Source organism: Sus scrofa, chromosome X, assembly GCF_000003025.6.
Source record: "Sus scrofa isolate TJ Tabasco breed Duroc chromosome X, Sscrofa11.1, whole genome shotgun sequence".
Lineage (NCBI taxonomy): Eukaryota > Metazoa > Chordata > Mammalia > Artiodactyla > Suidae > Sus > Sus scrofa.
The window spans coordinates 47,061,585-47,078,927 of record NC_010461.5 but is presented as its reverse complement, the minus strand read 5'-3'; the positions used below and the strand labels follow the sequence as shown (position 1 = coordinate 47,078,927).

At 37.3% G+C, this 17,343-nt stretch overlaps 1 protein-coding gene across 6 annotated transcripts in view; it reads left to right on the top strand.

Moving 5' to 3' along the window:
* Positions 1-17,343, top strand: part of WNK3 (WNK lysine deficient protein kinase 3) — a 172,679-nt gene that overhangs the window by 17,338 nt on the left and 137,998 nt on the right. For all 6 annotated transcript variants that reach the window (XM_013986189.2, XM_013986188.2, XM_013986187.2 and 3 more), the window contains exon 2: positions 9,980-10,634. In XM_013986189.2, coding sequence (XP_013841643.1) covers positions 10,098-10,634 — 537 coding nt within the window. In that variant the 5' untranslated portion in view covers positions 9,980-10,097. The remainder of the gene's footprint in view (positions 1-9,979; positions 10,635-17,343) is intronic.

The following is a 17,343-nucleotide window of genomic DNA, read 5'->3' as shown; positions in this document are numbered from 1 at the left end:
GTCCTCCAAGAACTGCAGTCAGGTTTGACCCAGATTTCCTATGGAGACTTTGCTTTGCCCTGGGACCCAGTGCACGTGAAAGACTGTGTTCACCTTTTGAGAATGGGGTCTCCATTTCCTCCAGTCCCGTTGAGTTCCTGCATACAAGCCCCACTGGCCTTCAATGCCAGATGCTCTGGGGGCTCTTTCTCCCAGTGCCAGATCCCCACAGGTGGGAGTTTGATGTGGGGCTCAGAACTCTGACTCCTGTAGGTGAGTCTCTGTGAACCAGTTAGTTTCCAGTCTGTGGGGCTTCCCACCCAGGCGGTATGGCATTGTTCAATTTGTGAAATCGCCCCTCCTACCTCTTGATGTGTCCTCCTCTTTGTCTTCTGGAGTAGGATATCTTTTTTTAAGGTTTCCAGTCCATTTGGTTGAAGATTGCTCAGCCTTTAGTTGTGAATTTTGTTGTTTTTAGGGGAGAAGTTGAGCTCCATTCCTTCTATTCCACCATCTTAATCCTGTCCATGACCCAGAGTTTTTTTAACCTGAGGTCTCTATCCCCAACTGGGTGGTGAGGAGCTCAAGGGCAGGCTTGTTCATTTATCTTGATGGCAACTTCAGGACCTAGCACAGTGCCTGGCACATTGGTTATAAATTCTTCAATGAATGGAACTCATGCAGAGTCCAGCATGCGTCAAGCATTGTGGTGAAATGACTCCTCATTATTCATTTTTAAATTAATATATAGCTGATTTACAGTGTTAGATTATGTTTTCTAATTGATTATTTCTGTTATATAGCAAACTATTGATTTTGTTTGTTGATTTTTGACTTTAGCCTTTCTGCTGAGCTGTCTTGTTAGTTCCTATTATAGTCTATTAGTTGATTTACTTGGATTTTCTAGATAATCAGAAAATCTGCCAGTTTAGATTTTTGTCTCCTATTTTCAAATATTTGTATGTCTTGTTTTATTTCCTTAAGTGGTAGTAATGATAATAGGAATTCTTGGCTTATTCCTGACTTTAATTATTGTTTTTGTGAAAGAATGCTTAACCTCACTCATGAGATAAATGCTAATTGAAACCACACCGTAATTTCTTTTTTAAACCTATCAGCATGTAAAAAATCAAAATGTTTGATAACAGCTTTTTTTCTGTCAAGGCTGTGGGGTAATAGACACTCTCACACATTATAGGTAGGAGTTTAAATTGGTACAGTGCCCATGGAAGGTGTTTTGGCAGCATTATATAAAGATATACATCAATTCTGTGTACTCTTATGGATATATTAGTGTGTGTGTATATATATATATATTATATATAGTATAGTATTTATTAGTATACTTCAATAAAAGTTAAATATATACATTCCTTTGATCCAGCAATCCCACTCTGGGAATTTACATGTATGTGTACTACACACACACACACACACACACACACACTCTACATACAATATACACACAGACATATATATACAAAATGAAATATGCAATGTTAACTGTCATAGCAAGTAATCATTACCATTATCATATATATATTAAGAAATAACAGTGAGGAACCTTTCTATGTAGTGACAAGGAAAAAAGTATCTTAAATTATTGTGATTATAAAAAAAGCTTTGGATGTACTGTGCTACTTTTCATGTAGAAAGGGAAAGAGAGAACATGTATTTATATTTGCTTATTTGCTGTAAGAATCTAATGAGTGGTAACCTGTCTGGAGAGTTGAGGGGAACTGAATGGATGGGAAATAGATTTGGGAGTGAACCTGTCCGTTATATAACTCTTTCTTTGATTTTTGAATCTTTTGGTTATATTTTTAAAATTAAATTAAAAATGATTTCTTGAATTATTTCAACTCTTCCAAGGACCTTTTCTTCTTGTTCTTGTTCTTTGTCTTTTGTGTTACAGATTTTTTTCAAATGGCTGTCTCCTGATTCTGTTCATATTTAAGAATGAGCTAGTAGGAGGGCTGACTAGGAGTTCTGTGTACCTAGGAAGGATTGCTTTATTTGGGGGAGAGTGGGTAGGCAGTTGGCTTTTACCCTTGGAGGGCCCAAATGCCAGAGGGCAGAGGGCTTTGTACCAGGGTGCCCTTGTTCTTCCTATTTTGTTGAATTTGGTACTCCCTGTGCAGGAATTTCTTTCTTTTTTGGTGGTGGGGGGGGAGTTTGTTGGCTGCGTCATGACTCAGACCTTTAGTTAATCCGTGTTTTCAGCCTTTTCCTCACTCTGGCCCTCTTTAGGATCAGTTCTTTGAGTGTGGAACCCCTCTAGGGTATTGCCCTGCAAGTTAGCTTCCTTCTGGGTTGAACCCTTTCTATTACATATTTTAGCTTGTAGCATTCCTTTGATTTGTGTTATCAGCCTGTTCTTTCCTGTCTTCTCTGTCAGAAATTTTTGAAATCTTGTATTTGCTATGCCATTATTTATATGTACGATTTATATTTTTGTACTTTTTTTTTTTTTACCGTCACATTTCCAGGGTCTTAGAAAGTATAAGAGATACAGATGTTCATTTCACCTTCTTGAACTATAAGTCAGCAGTGGTATGCCTTTTTTGTTTTGTTTTGTTTTTTGTTTTTTGGTCATTTTAGGGCCGCACCAGTGGCATATGGAAGTTCCCAGGCTAGGGGCTGAATCAGAGCTGTAGCTGCTGGCATATGCTACAGCTACAGCAATGCCAGATGTGAGCTGTGTGTGCGATCTACATCACAGCTCATGGCAATGCCAGATCCTTAACCCACTGAGCGAAGCCAAGGATTGAACCTGCGTCCTCATGGATGGCTAGTCAGATTCATTTCCACTGAACCAGGACAGGAACTCCAGCAGTGGTATGTCTTAAGCTTGGATAAACTGTAGGCTCCTTGAGGACAGAGACTGGCTTTTGTCCTTTTATCACCAGACCCTGACATAGTGCTTGGCACTTGGTAAATGTTTATTGGTATGAATCACATGAATGAGAGAGATAGAGGATTTTGGAAAATTTTTACTGTGTAATTCTGACTATGTAAATATAAATTCTTCCAATTAATGGTTCCAGAAGTTGAAGAAATTTTCGAGCCATTGATTGACAAAGTACTGATTGTATGCTGGATTTTCCATGGATAGAACCACATAAGCTACAGGGGGAAAAATTATCCTGAGCTCTTAACTCAAACGCTCCAAGCCTATATAACAGCATATTGGAGGGGTAGATATGGGGCACAGATTTGTGAGATTTTCCCCTATAATTTCAACAATTGCAATTGTTTTTATGCATATGCCTAGGGCTTAAATTACTGTTACCATTTTATGAAGGAAAGAATGGTCACACATAGGTTATGATACATAGCTGTTGAACTCAGTAAGAGACTTCAGGTTTGAGGCCTGATTTTTGTGGAACATTTCACTGAGCTATGTTTCTGCACTGCTGAGTATAGAAGAGATATTATCCTGGTCATTGAAGCATACCCCTTTAGCAATGCCACCATGGTTTATTACTGGAAAGCTTTAAAAGAATGTATTATATACTCTTTAGCCTTACTAAATAGAATCTCCTAAAAAGCATTTAATGTTTTCTTGAGTATTGTTGAATGGTGTTTTAATATAGTGCTGCCCCTTGGGGTTATTAAGAAGTAAGAAATTAAAGCTTCCATTTATTGATTATTATATTGTTCCAGGCACCGTGCTAAGTACTTTATATTTCCATTTTATTTTCATATTATTCCTGTGAGATTTCACAAATGAAATCAAGAATGAATAAGGTTAAGTAATTTGCCCCAAATCTCTGAGGAGTGAGAACCACGATTGATTTTAGGTTTCTCCCACTCCAAAGCTGTTCTGAAACTCTGTTTTAAGGTCAAGAAGCTATTGGATCGGAGTTCCCATTGTGGCTCAGTGGAAATGAACCTGACTAGTTTCCATGGGGATGCAGGTTTGATCCCTGTCCTGCTCACTGGGTTAAAGATCCAGCATTGCCGTGAGCTGTGGTGTAGGTCACAGACACAGCTCAGATTTGGAGTTGCTGTGACTGTGGCATAGGCTGGCAGCTGTAGCTCTGATTAGCTCCCTAGCCTGGGAACTTCCATGTGCTGCAACTGCTGCCCTAAAAAAAAAAAAAAAAGAAGCTGTTGACTCCATGATGAAAAAGCAGCAGATATACTATGCTTAGTGAAGTCCTTTGCCTGATTTTTAAAAATTTATTATTCATTGTTTACCCTTAGGCTACCAACTTTACATTTTATTGTTGTCAGGTCTTTTCCCTTCAGACCAATGATTCTCAACCCAGGAGGCCAAGCTGTAGATAAGGAGAGTGGACAGAAGGTCGGGGAGGAGGTAGAAAGTAGAGTTTTAAAAAGGCGTATTTGATGCTATGATGGCTTTGATTTTAGTCACGATACTTTAAGATTCTTAAAGAACATCATATTTTATTAATATATAATTTATATATCAAAAATTCACCGATATAAAGGTCAGTGATTTTTAGCAAATTTATGGAGTCGTATACCTATGATCACAATCTAATTTTAGAATATTTTCATCACGCCCAAAAGATTTCTTGTACCAGTTTGCAGTCGGTCCTGTTCCTATGCCCTGGCCCTAGGCATCAACTAATCTATTTTCTGTCTCTATAGATTTGCATATTGTAAACATTCCGTATAAATGAAACCACAGAATATATATGATCTTTCCTCTGGCTTCTTTCACTTAGCGTAATCTTTTCAAGTTTCATATTTATCGTAGAATGTTCTGGAGATTTTTCTGTGTGTTCTTGAAAAGAATGTGTATTTTGTTCTGATTGGGTGGAGTGTTTTATAGAGGCAGTTAGGTCAGGTTGATTGATAGTATTGGCTAAGTTTTCCAGGTTCTCGCTGGTTTTCTGTCTAGTTTTTCTCTCCAGTATTGATAATGGGGTATTAAAATCATCTGCTGTTACTATTGAATTGTTTATTTTTCTCTTCAGTTTTGTCAGTTATTGTTTGGGGCTCTCAAACAATAGGTTTATAATTGTTATATTATCCTGATTAATCTTTCAATGATTATAAAATGTCTTTCTTTGTTTCTAGTAATATTTTTTGTCTTAGGGTTGGTTATCATTTTATTTATTTTATTTTTTTGCTTTTAAGAGTTGCACCTGTGGCATATGGAAGTTTCCTGTCTAGGGGTCGAATTGGAGCTGCAGCTGCCGCCCTTCACCATAGCCACAAGCAACACAGGATCCAAGCTGTGTTTGAGACCTACACCACAGCTCATGGCAGCACTGGATCCTTAACCCACTAAGGGAGGCCAGGGATCGAACTCACATTCTCATGGATCCTAGTTGGGTTTGTAACTGCTGAGCCACAATGGAAACTCCAGGGTTGGGTTTTTGGTTTTTTGTTTTTTGTGGTGTTTTTTGTTTTTTGTTTTGTTTTGTTTTGTTTTTTGCTTTTTAGGGCTGCACATGTGGTATATGGAAATTCCCAGGCTAGGGTTTGAATCAGAGCTGCTGCTGCCAGCCTACACCACAGCCATAGCAACACGGGATCCGAACCACGTCTGCCACCTATACCACAGCTACGGCAACACCAGATTCTTAACCCACTGAGCAAGGCCAGGGTCAAAACCTGCATCTTCATGGATCCTAGTTGGGTTCATTAACCACTGATCCTCAAAGGGAACTCCCAGGGTTGGTTTTTAAAAGACTGAAGGAACACTCATTTCTCCATCCCTCTTCTTTGCTGCTTCTTATTCTATAGTTTGGGAAACCAGGTGACCAAACATTATAATTAGAATTATTATACCAGTGGGGTACTACTTGTCTCTCTGTTTTTATATTGGGGTTCTAAATTAGATTTCATTTTTTATTTTTAATGTAATTTTTAATTTTTTTTTTGTTTTTTTGCCTTTTCTAGGGCCGCTCCCGCAGCATATGGAGGTTCCCAGGCTAGGGGTCCAATCAGAGCTACAGCTGCCAGCCTACGCCACAGCCACAGCCACACAGGATCTGAACTGCATCTGTGGTATATGGAAACCTACACCATAGCTCACAGCAATGCCAGATCCTTAACCCACTGAGCAAGCCCAGGGATCGAACCCACAACCTCATGGTTCCTAGTCGGATTTGTTTCCACTGCGCCACGACAGGAGCTCCTAGATTTCATTTTTTAAAAGAGGTTCTACAGGTAAAAGATTTTGAAGGCTTTATCCAACTTAAATTCTTTGGTTTTTACCTATTTTGTCTGTTTAGCAGTCCTTTTGCCTTACTTTTGGATCTTTGCTTTTGAGGTTTCTGGGTAAATTTCCTTTAGCTAAGTGAAGTAAATAAAATTATTCTTACTTAAGAATATCCCACCTATGGCACAATGTTGTAAATCACCTATACTTTAATTGAATAAAAAAAGAATATCCCACCTAAAATGTTAACATTTGGGGATGTGAGTGAGGTGGGTATAAGAGATTCTTTGTATATTCTTTTTTTTTCTTTCTTTTCTTTTCTTTTTTTTTTTTTTTTTGGTCACCCTCACAGCATATGGAGTTCCTGGGCCAGGAATCAGATCCAAGCCAGAGTTGCGGGCTAAACCGCAGCTGTGGTAACACCGGGTCCTTAACCACTGTGCCCAACATGGGATTGAACCTGTGTCCCAGTGTCCCCAAGTTGCCACCGATCCTGATGTACCACAGCAACAACTCCTCTTTGTATATTCTTGCAGGTCTTTTTCCAAGTCCAAAATTACATCTAAGTAAGTTAACGAAAAAAATCTCTACCTAAGTAAGGCATTGTTAGTTACCTTTTTTTCACTTGCAGGTAATACTAGTCTTAATAACTTTCAAAGTATATTGATTTGGCTCTGTCACCTCATAGAGCACTTCATGAGCCATTAGTTTAATTCTTAGTTCTGTCCTAGTAGTGTCATTTGATAGGCAGATTACTGGGAGTTATTATAGACTCTTCCTTTTCCCTCACAACCATATTCATTCAGGCAGTAAAAAAAAAAAATTTTTCTTTTTGTTTTTGACTGCCGTGTGGCATATGGAGTTCCTGGGCCAGGAATCAGATCCAAGCCACAGTTGTGACCTATGCCACAGGTAATGGCAACACTGGATTTTTTAACCCACTGTGCCAGGCCTGGGATTGAACCTGTGTTCTGGCACTGCAGTGGTGCTGCTGATCCTGTTGTGCCAGAGTGGGAATTCCTAGGTAGTAAATCTTGCATTTAGTATATCGTTAATGTATCTTGCCTCTTGATACTATTTTCATTCAAACCTCCCCATCTCTTCCCTGGATTATTATAGTAGCTCTCTAATCTATCTCCTTGGTTTACATTGTATGGCATAGAAATTCTTGGTGACTGTTTCTCTGTCCTCATCTGCCTGCTTCTATTATTGCTAGCAAACTGTTTACACACTTATTCTGTTTCATGATGTTGCTTGTCATCTTCCCTGTACTTGGATGAGCTAATTTTCTTTCTTTGAGACTCAGTTCAGGCATCTTTTCTAGGAATCTGCTTAGAGAGTCCAGCTTCATTCTTTTGTATGTGAATATCCAGCTGTCATAGCACCATTTTTGAAAAGGTAGTTCTTTCCTAGTATTGTCTTGGTGCCCTTGTTGAAAATAAGCTGACTCTATTTTTATTCCATTTATCTATACATTCATTCTTATGTCAGTACCACACTGTCTTAATACTGTAGCTTTATAGTAGGTTTTAAAATTGGAAATGTGAGTCCTCCAACTTTGTTCTTTTTAAAGATTATTTTGGGTTAGCTGTTTTGGGTCCCTTGAAGCACTATATGAATTTTAGAATCAACTTGTTAATTTATGCAAAGAAACCAGCTGAGACTTGGATAGGAATTGTGCTGTATGTGTAGAACAGTTTGGGGCAGTGGCAGTTGTCTCTCTCTTTTTTTTTTTTTTTGTCTTTTTAGGGCCGCACCAATGGCATATGGAGGTTCCTAGGCTAGGGGTCAAATTGGAGCTGTAGCTGCCAGCCTACACCACAGGCACAGCAACAAGGGATCCAAGCCACATCTCTGACCTACATCACAGCTCATGGCAACACTGGATCCTTAACCCACTGAGCAAGGCTAGGGATCAAACCTGCATCCTCATGGATGCTAGTCAGATTTGTTTCCACTGAGCCACGATGGGAACTCCCAATTGTCTCCATTTTGTTGGTTTTAGTTCAGGGTTGTTTTTCTTCAGTTTTTCAAATTTGTTATTTCTGTATATTTTTGTTTGACATGACAAATTTTTCCTTCTAAGGTGTATAATATAATGACAGATATACATGCTTAACTTTGTGATCCATGTTTGCGGTGAGAAGGGAAGAATTTTTTTTTACTGGTTTGACTATTCATTTGAAAAACCTTTTTTTCCTTATATGTTCCACATATTTCCACATGTTCTTTGTGGAAAATTTTAGGAAATACAGAAAAGCAGAAATAGAAAAGTCCATAATTCCACCATTCAGTGTTAATATCATGTATGTGTGTATGTGTAATAGAAGTTTGTTGTATAGGTTTCTTTTTTCATTTAACCATATAATATATAGAAAATGTCTTTTCATCTCACTAAAAACTATATTGTTTTTAAAATCCTATATCCTATCTCATTTTGAGATATTTAATTAAACCCTTATATGTTTACAGTTTTTCCAAATTATAGTTACTATAATGAATGTCTTTATAGTTAAATCTTTGCATAGATTCCTGACTCTTTTCTTTTCTTTTTCTTCTTCTTCTTCTTTTTTTTTTTTTCTTTTTTTTTTTTTTTGCTTTTTAGGGTCATACCTGTGGCATATGGAAATTCCCAGGTTAAGGGTCAAATCAGATCTGCTGCTGCCATCCTATACCACAGCCACAGCAATGCCCGATCTGAGCTGCATCTGCAACCTATACTACAGCTCACGGCAACGCCAGATCCTTAACCCACTGAGCAAGGCCAGGGATCGAACTCAAGTCCTCATGTGGATACTAGTCGGGTTTGTTACTGCTAAACCACAATGGAAACTCCTCTTGACTATTTTCTTTAGCAGGTTCCTATAAGTGGAATTGCTGGTTCAAGAGGATGCATATTTTGAAGTCTTTCTTGCCATTTTCTTTAGTATACTGTGTTAATATTTGATAGTAGTTTCTGTTAAATCTGAAGGCAGGCTCATAAGCAAGTATTTGCATTATTCAAAACTACTCTTGGATGTTCGTAGCAGCATTACTCACAGTAGTCAAAAGGTAGGAACAACCCAATTCATTGACCAGATTAATGTATGAGCAAAATGTGATACTATTATTCAGCTTTAAAAAGGAATGAAATTATGATACCTGCTAGAGTATCAATGAACCTTGAAAACATTATGCCAAGTGAAATGAGCTAGACACAAAAGGACAAATATTGTATGATTCTACTTATATGAAGTACCTAGAATAACCAAATTCACAAAGACCCAAATTAGCATAGAGACTACCAGGGGCTGGAAGATGGGGAGTTATTGTTTAATAGATACAGAATTTTAGTTTGAAATGATGAAAAAGTTCTGGAAATGGATAGTGGTGATAATTGCACAACATTGTGAATGTACTTAATGTCACTGAATTGCACATTTTAAAAGGGTTAAATTTTACCACAATAAAAAATTATTGGATTAGTTCCAGAATCTTAGGCAAAAATCACCTATTGAGAAATTATATGCTTGTTTTGTTTACTGTGTGTGTTACCTTGTAGCTGAGCCAACTCAGGGTCTGGATATTTGCTTTAAATATGATCGATTAATAGAAGGGGCTGAGAACTAGTTTTCTAACTCATGTTCATGCAGTATGAAGACTTACTGAGGTTTATACCAAGTAGTCTGCTAGGCCCTGAGGACTACCGTGGTAAACAAGATAAGACACAATCCCTGGAGTCTGCTGGTTGCTAAGATTGGACAGAAAAAAGAACAAACTTTTTATTAAGAAAAAAGGGATTAAATAGTCAGGTGACTTTTCTCCTTAATGATTTCCTTTGTGGGGTGATTTTAATATATCCTTTTTTCCCCTGTTCAGGTTGCTATGGAAACATATGACCACATAAAAGGAAGTCCATTCTGATAATTCTGATACCTGAGATGCAACTGGACTGAAGAGTGGAACAGGAAAAATTTTGCTGCCAACCTTAATTACAATGGCTACTGATTCAGGGGAACCAGCTAGCACAGAAGATTCTGAGAAACCTGATGGAGTTTCATTGGAAAACAGAGTTCCTCAGGTTTTAGCAACTTTGACAGTGGAAACTAGACTAAAGGAGAAAAGCAGTACCTTCTCAGCTTCCAGAGAAACTATAGAAAGGAAGAGATTCTTTCGAAAGAGTGTTGAGATGACAGAAGATGACAAAGTTGCAGAATCTTCCTCCAAAGATGAGAGAATAAAGACTGCAACAAATATTCCAAGAGTAGAAAAGCTTCCTACAAATGTGCTGAGAGGTGGACAAGAAGTTAAATATGAACAATATTCAAAGGGAACGTCAGAATCTTCAAAAGATTGTCTCAAGGAGAAAAATGAAAAGGAAATGGAAGAAGAAGCAGAAATGAAGGCTGTAGCTACTTCTCCTAGTGGCAGGTTCCTGAAATTCGACATAGAGTTGGGAAGAGGAGCATTTAAAACAGTATATAAAGGACTGGACACTGAAACATGGGTTGAGGTTGCTTGGTGTGAGCTGCAGGTGGGTACATAATCTTCTTGGTTTTAATAAATTCCAGTTTTAGCTGGCCTGGGCTTCTGAATGATCCAGGATTAAAATATATCATGGATTAAAATAAAATGAGGAAGTTGTCCCCACATCCCTGAAGTTATGCCTCTTTCCTAGATCCTCTTAGGAGCTCACACCAAACTATTTTTCCCCTGTTTTCTTTGTTTTAAAGGAGAAAAAGTCTATTCTGCTTTCTTTGGGGGAAATGCTCCTAATTTTTAACCTTAGGAAATTCCTGAAACTTTTAATGTGTCATTTTGAAAACTTTTAGTAAATATATGCCTTATGAGTTGATTGTTATAGTAAATATTTGAGAGTGTGATATGTTAGGAATATATTCAGTAGGCTATTTCCTGTTTTTTTTTTCAACAAACTTTTAGGGGTTCATGTGGTGTTTTTCAGAGCAGGAAATGCTTTTGTTCTTTGGGGTTCTCTGGTAGTATAAACTCCTCTCCATGCCTTTGAGTTTACCTCAGAGAGGATCTCTGGAAGAAATAGCCACCAGAATCTACTGAGGTTAGTCAACTGGAATGTTGTTTAGAAAGGAGAAATGAAAGCAATAGAATAGTTGAATTATCTAGATATTTGGTTCCATAATACCTATTTATATGGTACTTTTAACTACTGAAGGACTAAATGGGGACAGAATACCATAGAAGGGGTTATAATGAGAATAATTTCAGACAGTTGTAGGTTAAACATAAGGAAAACCTTTGTGATCTCAGTCAACTCATGGGAAATGGTCAGTGTTCACAAGAGATACTTATAAAATTAAGATTAAATAAAGCCAATCGCTAAGTATAGGTTTTGTTGTTGTTCAAATTCCAGTGGTCTCTGCATGTGGGTGTGTATATATGTACTATGATTTCAGTCATTCTGAATTTGTTATAAGTCGCCATTTAGATAGGTTGAAATTTAGTCCAGGTCCCTGCATTTCTAGGACAGTTTTTGTTTCCAGACTTTACTCTGCGTAAGAGTCAGTGTTTGCTTTGCATGCAGATTCTGGAGCCTGTTGTCAGAGATTCAGATTCTGGGGTGGGATGCAAAACTGCAGTTTTAACAAGCTTTCAAAGTGCTTTGAATGTAGGAAGTCCCTTGATAACTCTTTGGAATTCAAGTTACCTAGCAGGGGAACCATTCTAGTAGTTCTTGAAAGGTGTGCCTATTTGCTTGGTTATCTCCTCACCTGCTTTTTACCTTTTAAGAATTCTGTAAGGTCTGTGTCACAGTAGAACTATTAGTTACTTTGAGTAAATAAACATTAAAGTTGCCTGAAAATACACTACTTTGAGGATGCTTTAAACATTTTACTATATATTTTTATGGATTCTTTATTTTGCATAAATGTATGTCCCTCTCCCCTGGCTCATGGAATCATGATGTAAGGTTTTAACAAAATCTTTTCTTTTAACTTACCATGAATATCTTTTCATTACCAGTAATTGTACATTTACATCATTATTTTTAATAGATGCCCTTATAAGTTACTTAATCAGTCCTCTCTGGTTGAACATCTAGATTTTTCTCCACAATTTCACTATTATAACTATGGTTGTGATCAGTATCCTTGCATATGTATATTAATATATATATATATATAAAGTTATGTAAATTTTAATTTTATCTCTGGATTGTGATTTCAGTAACACTCATCTTTTGGGGGGTGGTGGAGTACCAAAAAATGTAAAATATTTGCTGTCCAATCCTTTTCTATTTTGTTGTTGTTGTTTGCTCTTTTCTTCCAGTTTTTTTGAGATATAATTGATAAACACCACTGTATAAGTTTAAGGTATATAGCATAATGATTTGACTTATATACATTATGAAATGATTATCAGTAAGTTTAGTAAACATCACTCAATTAGATACAAAATTGAATAGAAAAAAATTTTTCCTTGTGATGAGAATTCTTAGGATTTACTTTCTTCACAACTTTCATATATACCATAAGCAGTATTATCTTTATCATGTTGTGTGTTGTACATTACATCTCTAGTACTTATTATCTTATAAATGGAAGTTGGTACTTTTTGACTGTAGTAACACTCATCTTCTAGTGATATTCTGTTTGTAAAGGGGGGAAATAATTTCCTTTCACATGTTAATAGGATACATAGTGAAGATATGTCATGTATTTTGAAAATTATGTAAAACTTAAATATTTTAGTGGTTGGAACTGCCTAGGGGAATACCTTCTATCGTTCAACTGTGGAAATATTGAAAGATTTCCTAAGGTCTTACTACTCAAAGTATGGTCCCTGGACCAGCAGCATGGAGCTGGGAATTTGTTGGAGCTGCAGGTTCCTAGGCCTCATCCCAGACTTATTAAATTAGCATCTACCTCTTAGTAACATCTGCTGGTAATTTGTACACACAGCAGAGTTTGAAAAGCACTGAAAATAAGGGATCAGCTTTAAGAGCTAGCCGAATCAGAGGAGGGATTCCCTTAATAATGCTAACATGAGATTTATATTATATTATATATACTGATTCCTGGCATATACTCTAGACTTTCCAAATTGGAATCTCCAGGAGATGAGGCCCAGGAACTTACTTTTAAAAGTTCTCCAGGTAATTGGATATATAGCCAGATTTGGGAATCTCATGTGGAGCAAATGTTGTAAGTTTTTAAAGTACATTTTAATTTACACAAAGAACAACAATTGCAATTTTCTATTCTGAAAGGAATGTCAGAATTAATGGACTTAGTTGATACAATTTTTGGATATCACTTCATTTTCTGCAAATTTGGAATTGGGAAAAACTAACTTACTTAGGATCCCAGAAGGATAAGGGCATCATCTTTTCATCACTTTCCTGTAAGTACTGTGCAGTTTGTAATGTACAATTTCTCATATTTTTCCATAAAGTCTTACTTCTTTATTATATAATTAAACAATTTTATAGAAAAACATCCCAATGAGCAATTTAAATGTATAAATTATTCTAGATTCTTTCCCAACCTTTGCTTACATATATGTGTGTATGTATTATATATAAAATTGCTATGTCTATACTTTTGTCTGATCAGTTTGATAGGTATTTTCATACTAACATCATTAAAATATGTAAATTATATTTTATTGTATTCACACCACCTCTTGCTTTATTTTCTCCCCTGAAATTAGCAGTTCTTTTCTATTTATTTATTGGCAGTGTTAATGGCATATGAAAGTTCCCAAGCTGCTACAGTGACCATACCAGATCTTTAACCTGCTGCACCACAAGAGAACTCCTGTTCTTTTCTTTTGTTAAAAAATTTTATTTTTGCATGTTTGATTTTAAATTCATAGCTTGAAAAAAGGTTTTTATACATTTTTTTCTTAATGTCATTTCCCCCCATTGTAGATATTCGAGCCTTGTGTAACAATTCTTAAAAGCCGTATAACCATTTAGCTAGAATACATTGACCTTAGGACAGTTCAAAAGAAGCAGGAGAACAGATTTTACTGCTGATATTTGACTTTGAGGATGTTGAAAACAAAGAAATGAACCCATTGATATGGGTCAGATTTAGGATTTGGCCTTAAATATCTGCAGTTCAACGGTTCGTCATGTTTTATGGTTTTCATATTTTATGGTTTTCATAAATTTTTAAAATGCATTAGTGAAAAGACTTTGACCTATTGTTCTTTGTAAAGAACTTGTAAATTGCTTGGTATATTGATAATTTACTGTGAGTAAGGGCTATCACTCATAAGTTTTATTTAGAAGGTTATTTTAGTTCATGATATTGAAAGACTTTGTCAGATATTACTGAAAGACCTATTTCATAACTTTTAGGAGTCAGTCACAAGAGTTTGTCATAGTTTTATCCTCTATGAACAGCTTGAGAATCAGCAACACTTTGCTTTTACAATAGAAGCGCAACCAGTTTTTGCATCATTTCTACTAATATGTTTGTCATTGTTTTCTTGCTGGAACTGAATTTTCATGTAACGGGGCTATTTTCCAATTGAAGGAACATCATAAATATTTGAAACTTTTTTTGTTATTTGTTCTGAGGATATATTTAAGTGCTTGTAATAAGTTTCACTGTGGGGTCAGGTATGTGATTGTGTGCTTTTCAAAGTAATTAAGCAGGCCTCCTTTAAGTAGTTTCTGACAACTAGACATCTAACAAGTCAGCTATAGTCTCTGAACTGAACGAAAAATGGCACTGAAAAATATTTTTTTTAAAAAAGACATGGGAGTTCCCATTGTGGCTCAGCAGTTAATGAACCTGACTAGTATCATAAGGACTCAAGTTCTATCCTTGGCCTCGCTCAGTGGGTTAAGGATCTGGTGTTGCCATGAGCTATGGTGTAGGTCGCAGACATGGCTCAGATTTGCCATTGCTGTGGCTGTGGCATAGGCTGGCAGCTGCAGCTCTGATTTGACCTCTAGCCTAGGAACTTACATATGCTGCTGGTGCTGCCCTAAAAAGACATGATTGACTGTAGCAGGTTGACATGTGAGTGCGCATTCTAATACAATTTAATTATAGTAGTGAATATATTCCAAGCAATGTCGTGGAAGTAACAGTTTAAAAATCTGCACTTCTGGGAGTTGCTGCTGTGGTGCAGTGGGTTATAAATATGACTGCAGTGGCCCAGGTCACTGTGGAGGCATGGGTTCCATCCCAGGCCTGGTGCAGTGGGTTAAAGGATCTGGCATTGCCACAACTAAGGCATAGGTTGCAGCTGTGGCTCGGATTCAGTCCCTGGCCTGGGAACTTCTATTTGCCATGGGTGTGGCCGTAAAATTTTTTTTAAAAATCTGTACTTCCACACCTAAAGTATCTATTGAAATTGTGGAGAACCTTGTTTCTTTTTTTTTTAATCTTGTATTATTTTTTTTCTCCTGTACAGCATGGTGACCCAGTTACACATACATGTATATATTCTTTAATCTCACATTACATGTTCCATCATAAGTGACAAGACAGAGTTCTCAGTGCTATACAGCAGGATCTCATTGCTAATCATTCCAAAGGCAATAGTTTGCATCTATTAACCCCAAGCTCCTAGTGCATCCCACTCCCTCTCCTTCCCCCTTGGCAACCACAAGTCTATTCTCCAAGTCCACGATTTTCTTTTCTGTGGAAGTGTTCCTTTGTGCCATATATTAGATTCCAGATATAAGTGATATCATATGGTATTTATCTTTCTCTTTCTGACTTACTTCACTCAGTATATGAGAGTCTCTAGTTACATCCGTGTTGCTGCAAATGGCATTATTTTGTTCTTTTTTATGGCTGAGTAGTATTCTGTTGATATACCACATCTTCCTAATCCAGTCATCTGTTGATGGACATTTGGGTTGATTCTATGTCTTGGCTATTGTGAATAGTGCTGCAATGAACATGTGGGTACATGTGTCTTTTTTAATTAAGGAAAGTTTTGTCTGGATATATGCCCAAGAGTGGGGTTACTGGGTCATATGGTAGTTCTATATATAGTTTTGTAAGGTACCTCCATACTGTTCTCCATAGTGGTTGTACCAGCTTACATTCCCACTAACAGTACAGGAGGGTTCCCTTTTCTCCACACCCTCTCCAGCCTTTGTTATTTGTGGACTTATTAATGATGGCCACTCTGACTGGTGTGAGGTGGTATCTCATGGTGGTTTTGATTTGCATTTCTGTAATAATCAGGGATGTTGAGCATTTTTTCATGTGCTTGTTGGCCATCCGTATATATCTTCCTTGGAAAACAGTCTATTCAGGTCTTTTGCCCATTTTTCCATTGGGTTGTTGGCTTTTTTGCTGTTGAGTTGTATAAGTTGTTTGTATATTTTAGGGATCAGGCCCTTGTCCATTGCATCATTTGAAACTATTTTCTCCCATTCTGTAAGTTGTTTCTGTTTTATTTTCATTCATCATCTAAAAACACTTTGGAGGAGTTTCTGTCCTGGGGCACTGGAAACGAATCCGACCAGGAACCATGAGGGTGTGGGTTCAATCCCTGGCCTTGCTCAGCGTATTAAGGATCCGGTGTTGCTGTGAGCTGTGGTGTAGGTCACAGACACGGCTTGGATCTGGCATTGCTGTGGCTGTGGCGTAGGCCAGCAGCTGTAGCTCCAATAAGACCCCTAGCCTGGGAATCTCCATATCCCGTGCTGTGGGTGCAGCCCTAAAAAGACAAAAAAAAAAAAAAAAAAAAACCACTTTGGGGAGAAGTATATTTTTAGATAGCCCTACATTTGATTGTGAAATTAGAATTAGATAATATGAAAATAGCTGAATTTCCCATAAAGGAAAACATAATTTAAAAAATATAAGCTAGAATTTCTATTGCTGAATAAATATTACTGTCCAAAGTATTTATTCTGGGACGCTTTTGCTCTGAAAATATTTTTGTTGTGACCCTTTTGGAAGTATTTCTAGATTCTGTTAGAGCTACACGAGAAAATGCTTCATTTGGAGTTCCCATTGTGGCTCAGCTGGTTAAGAACCTGACTAGTGTCAGTGAGGATGTGGGTTTGATCCCTGGCCTTGCTCAGTGGGTTAAGGTAAGGATCCAGTGTTGCCACAAGCTGCAGTGTAGGTCACAGATGAGGTTCAGATGCAGTGTTGCTGTGGCATAGGCCCCAGCTGTAGCTCCAACTTGACCCCTCGCCTGGGAACTTCCATGCAGGAACGCCCCTTTAAAAAAAAATGGTTCATTAAATATAAGCCCACCCCAAATAGTAGTGTTAATCA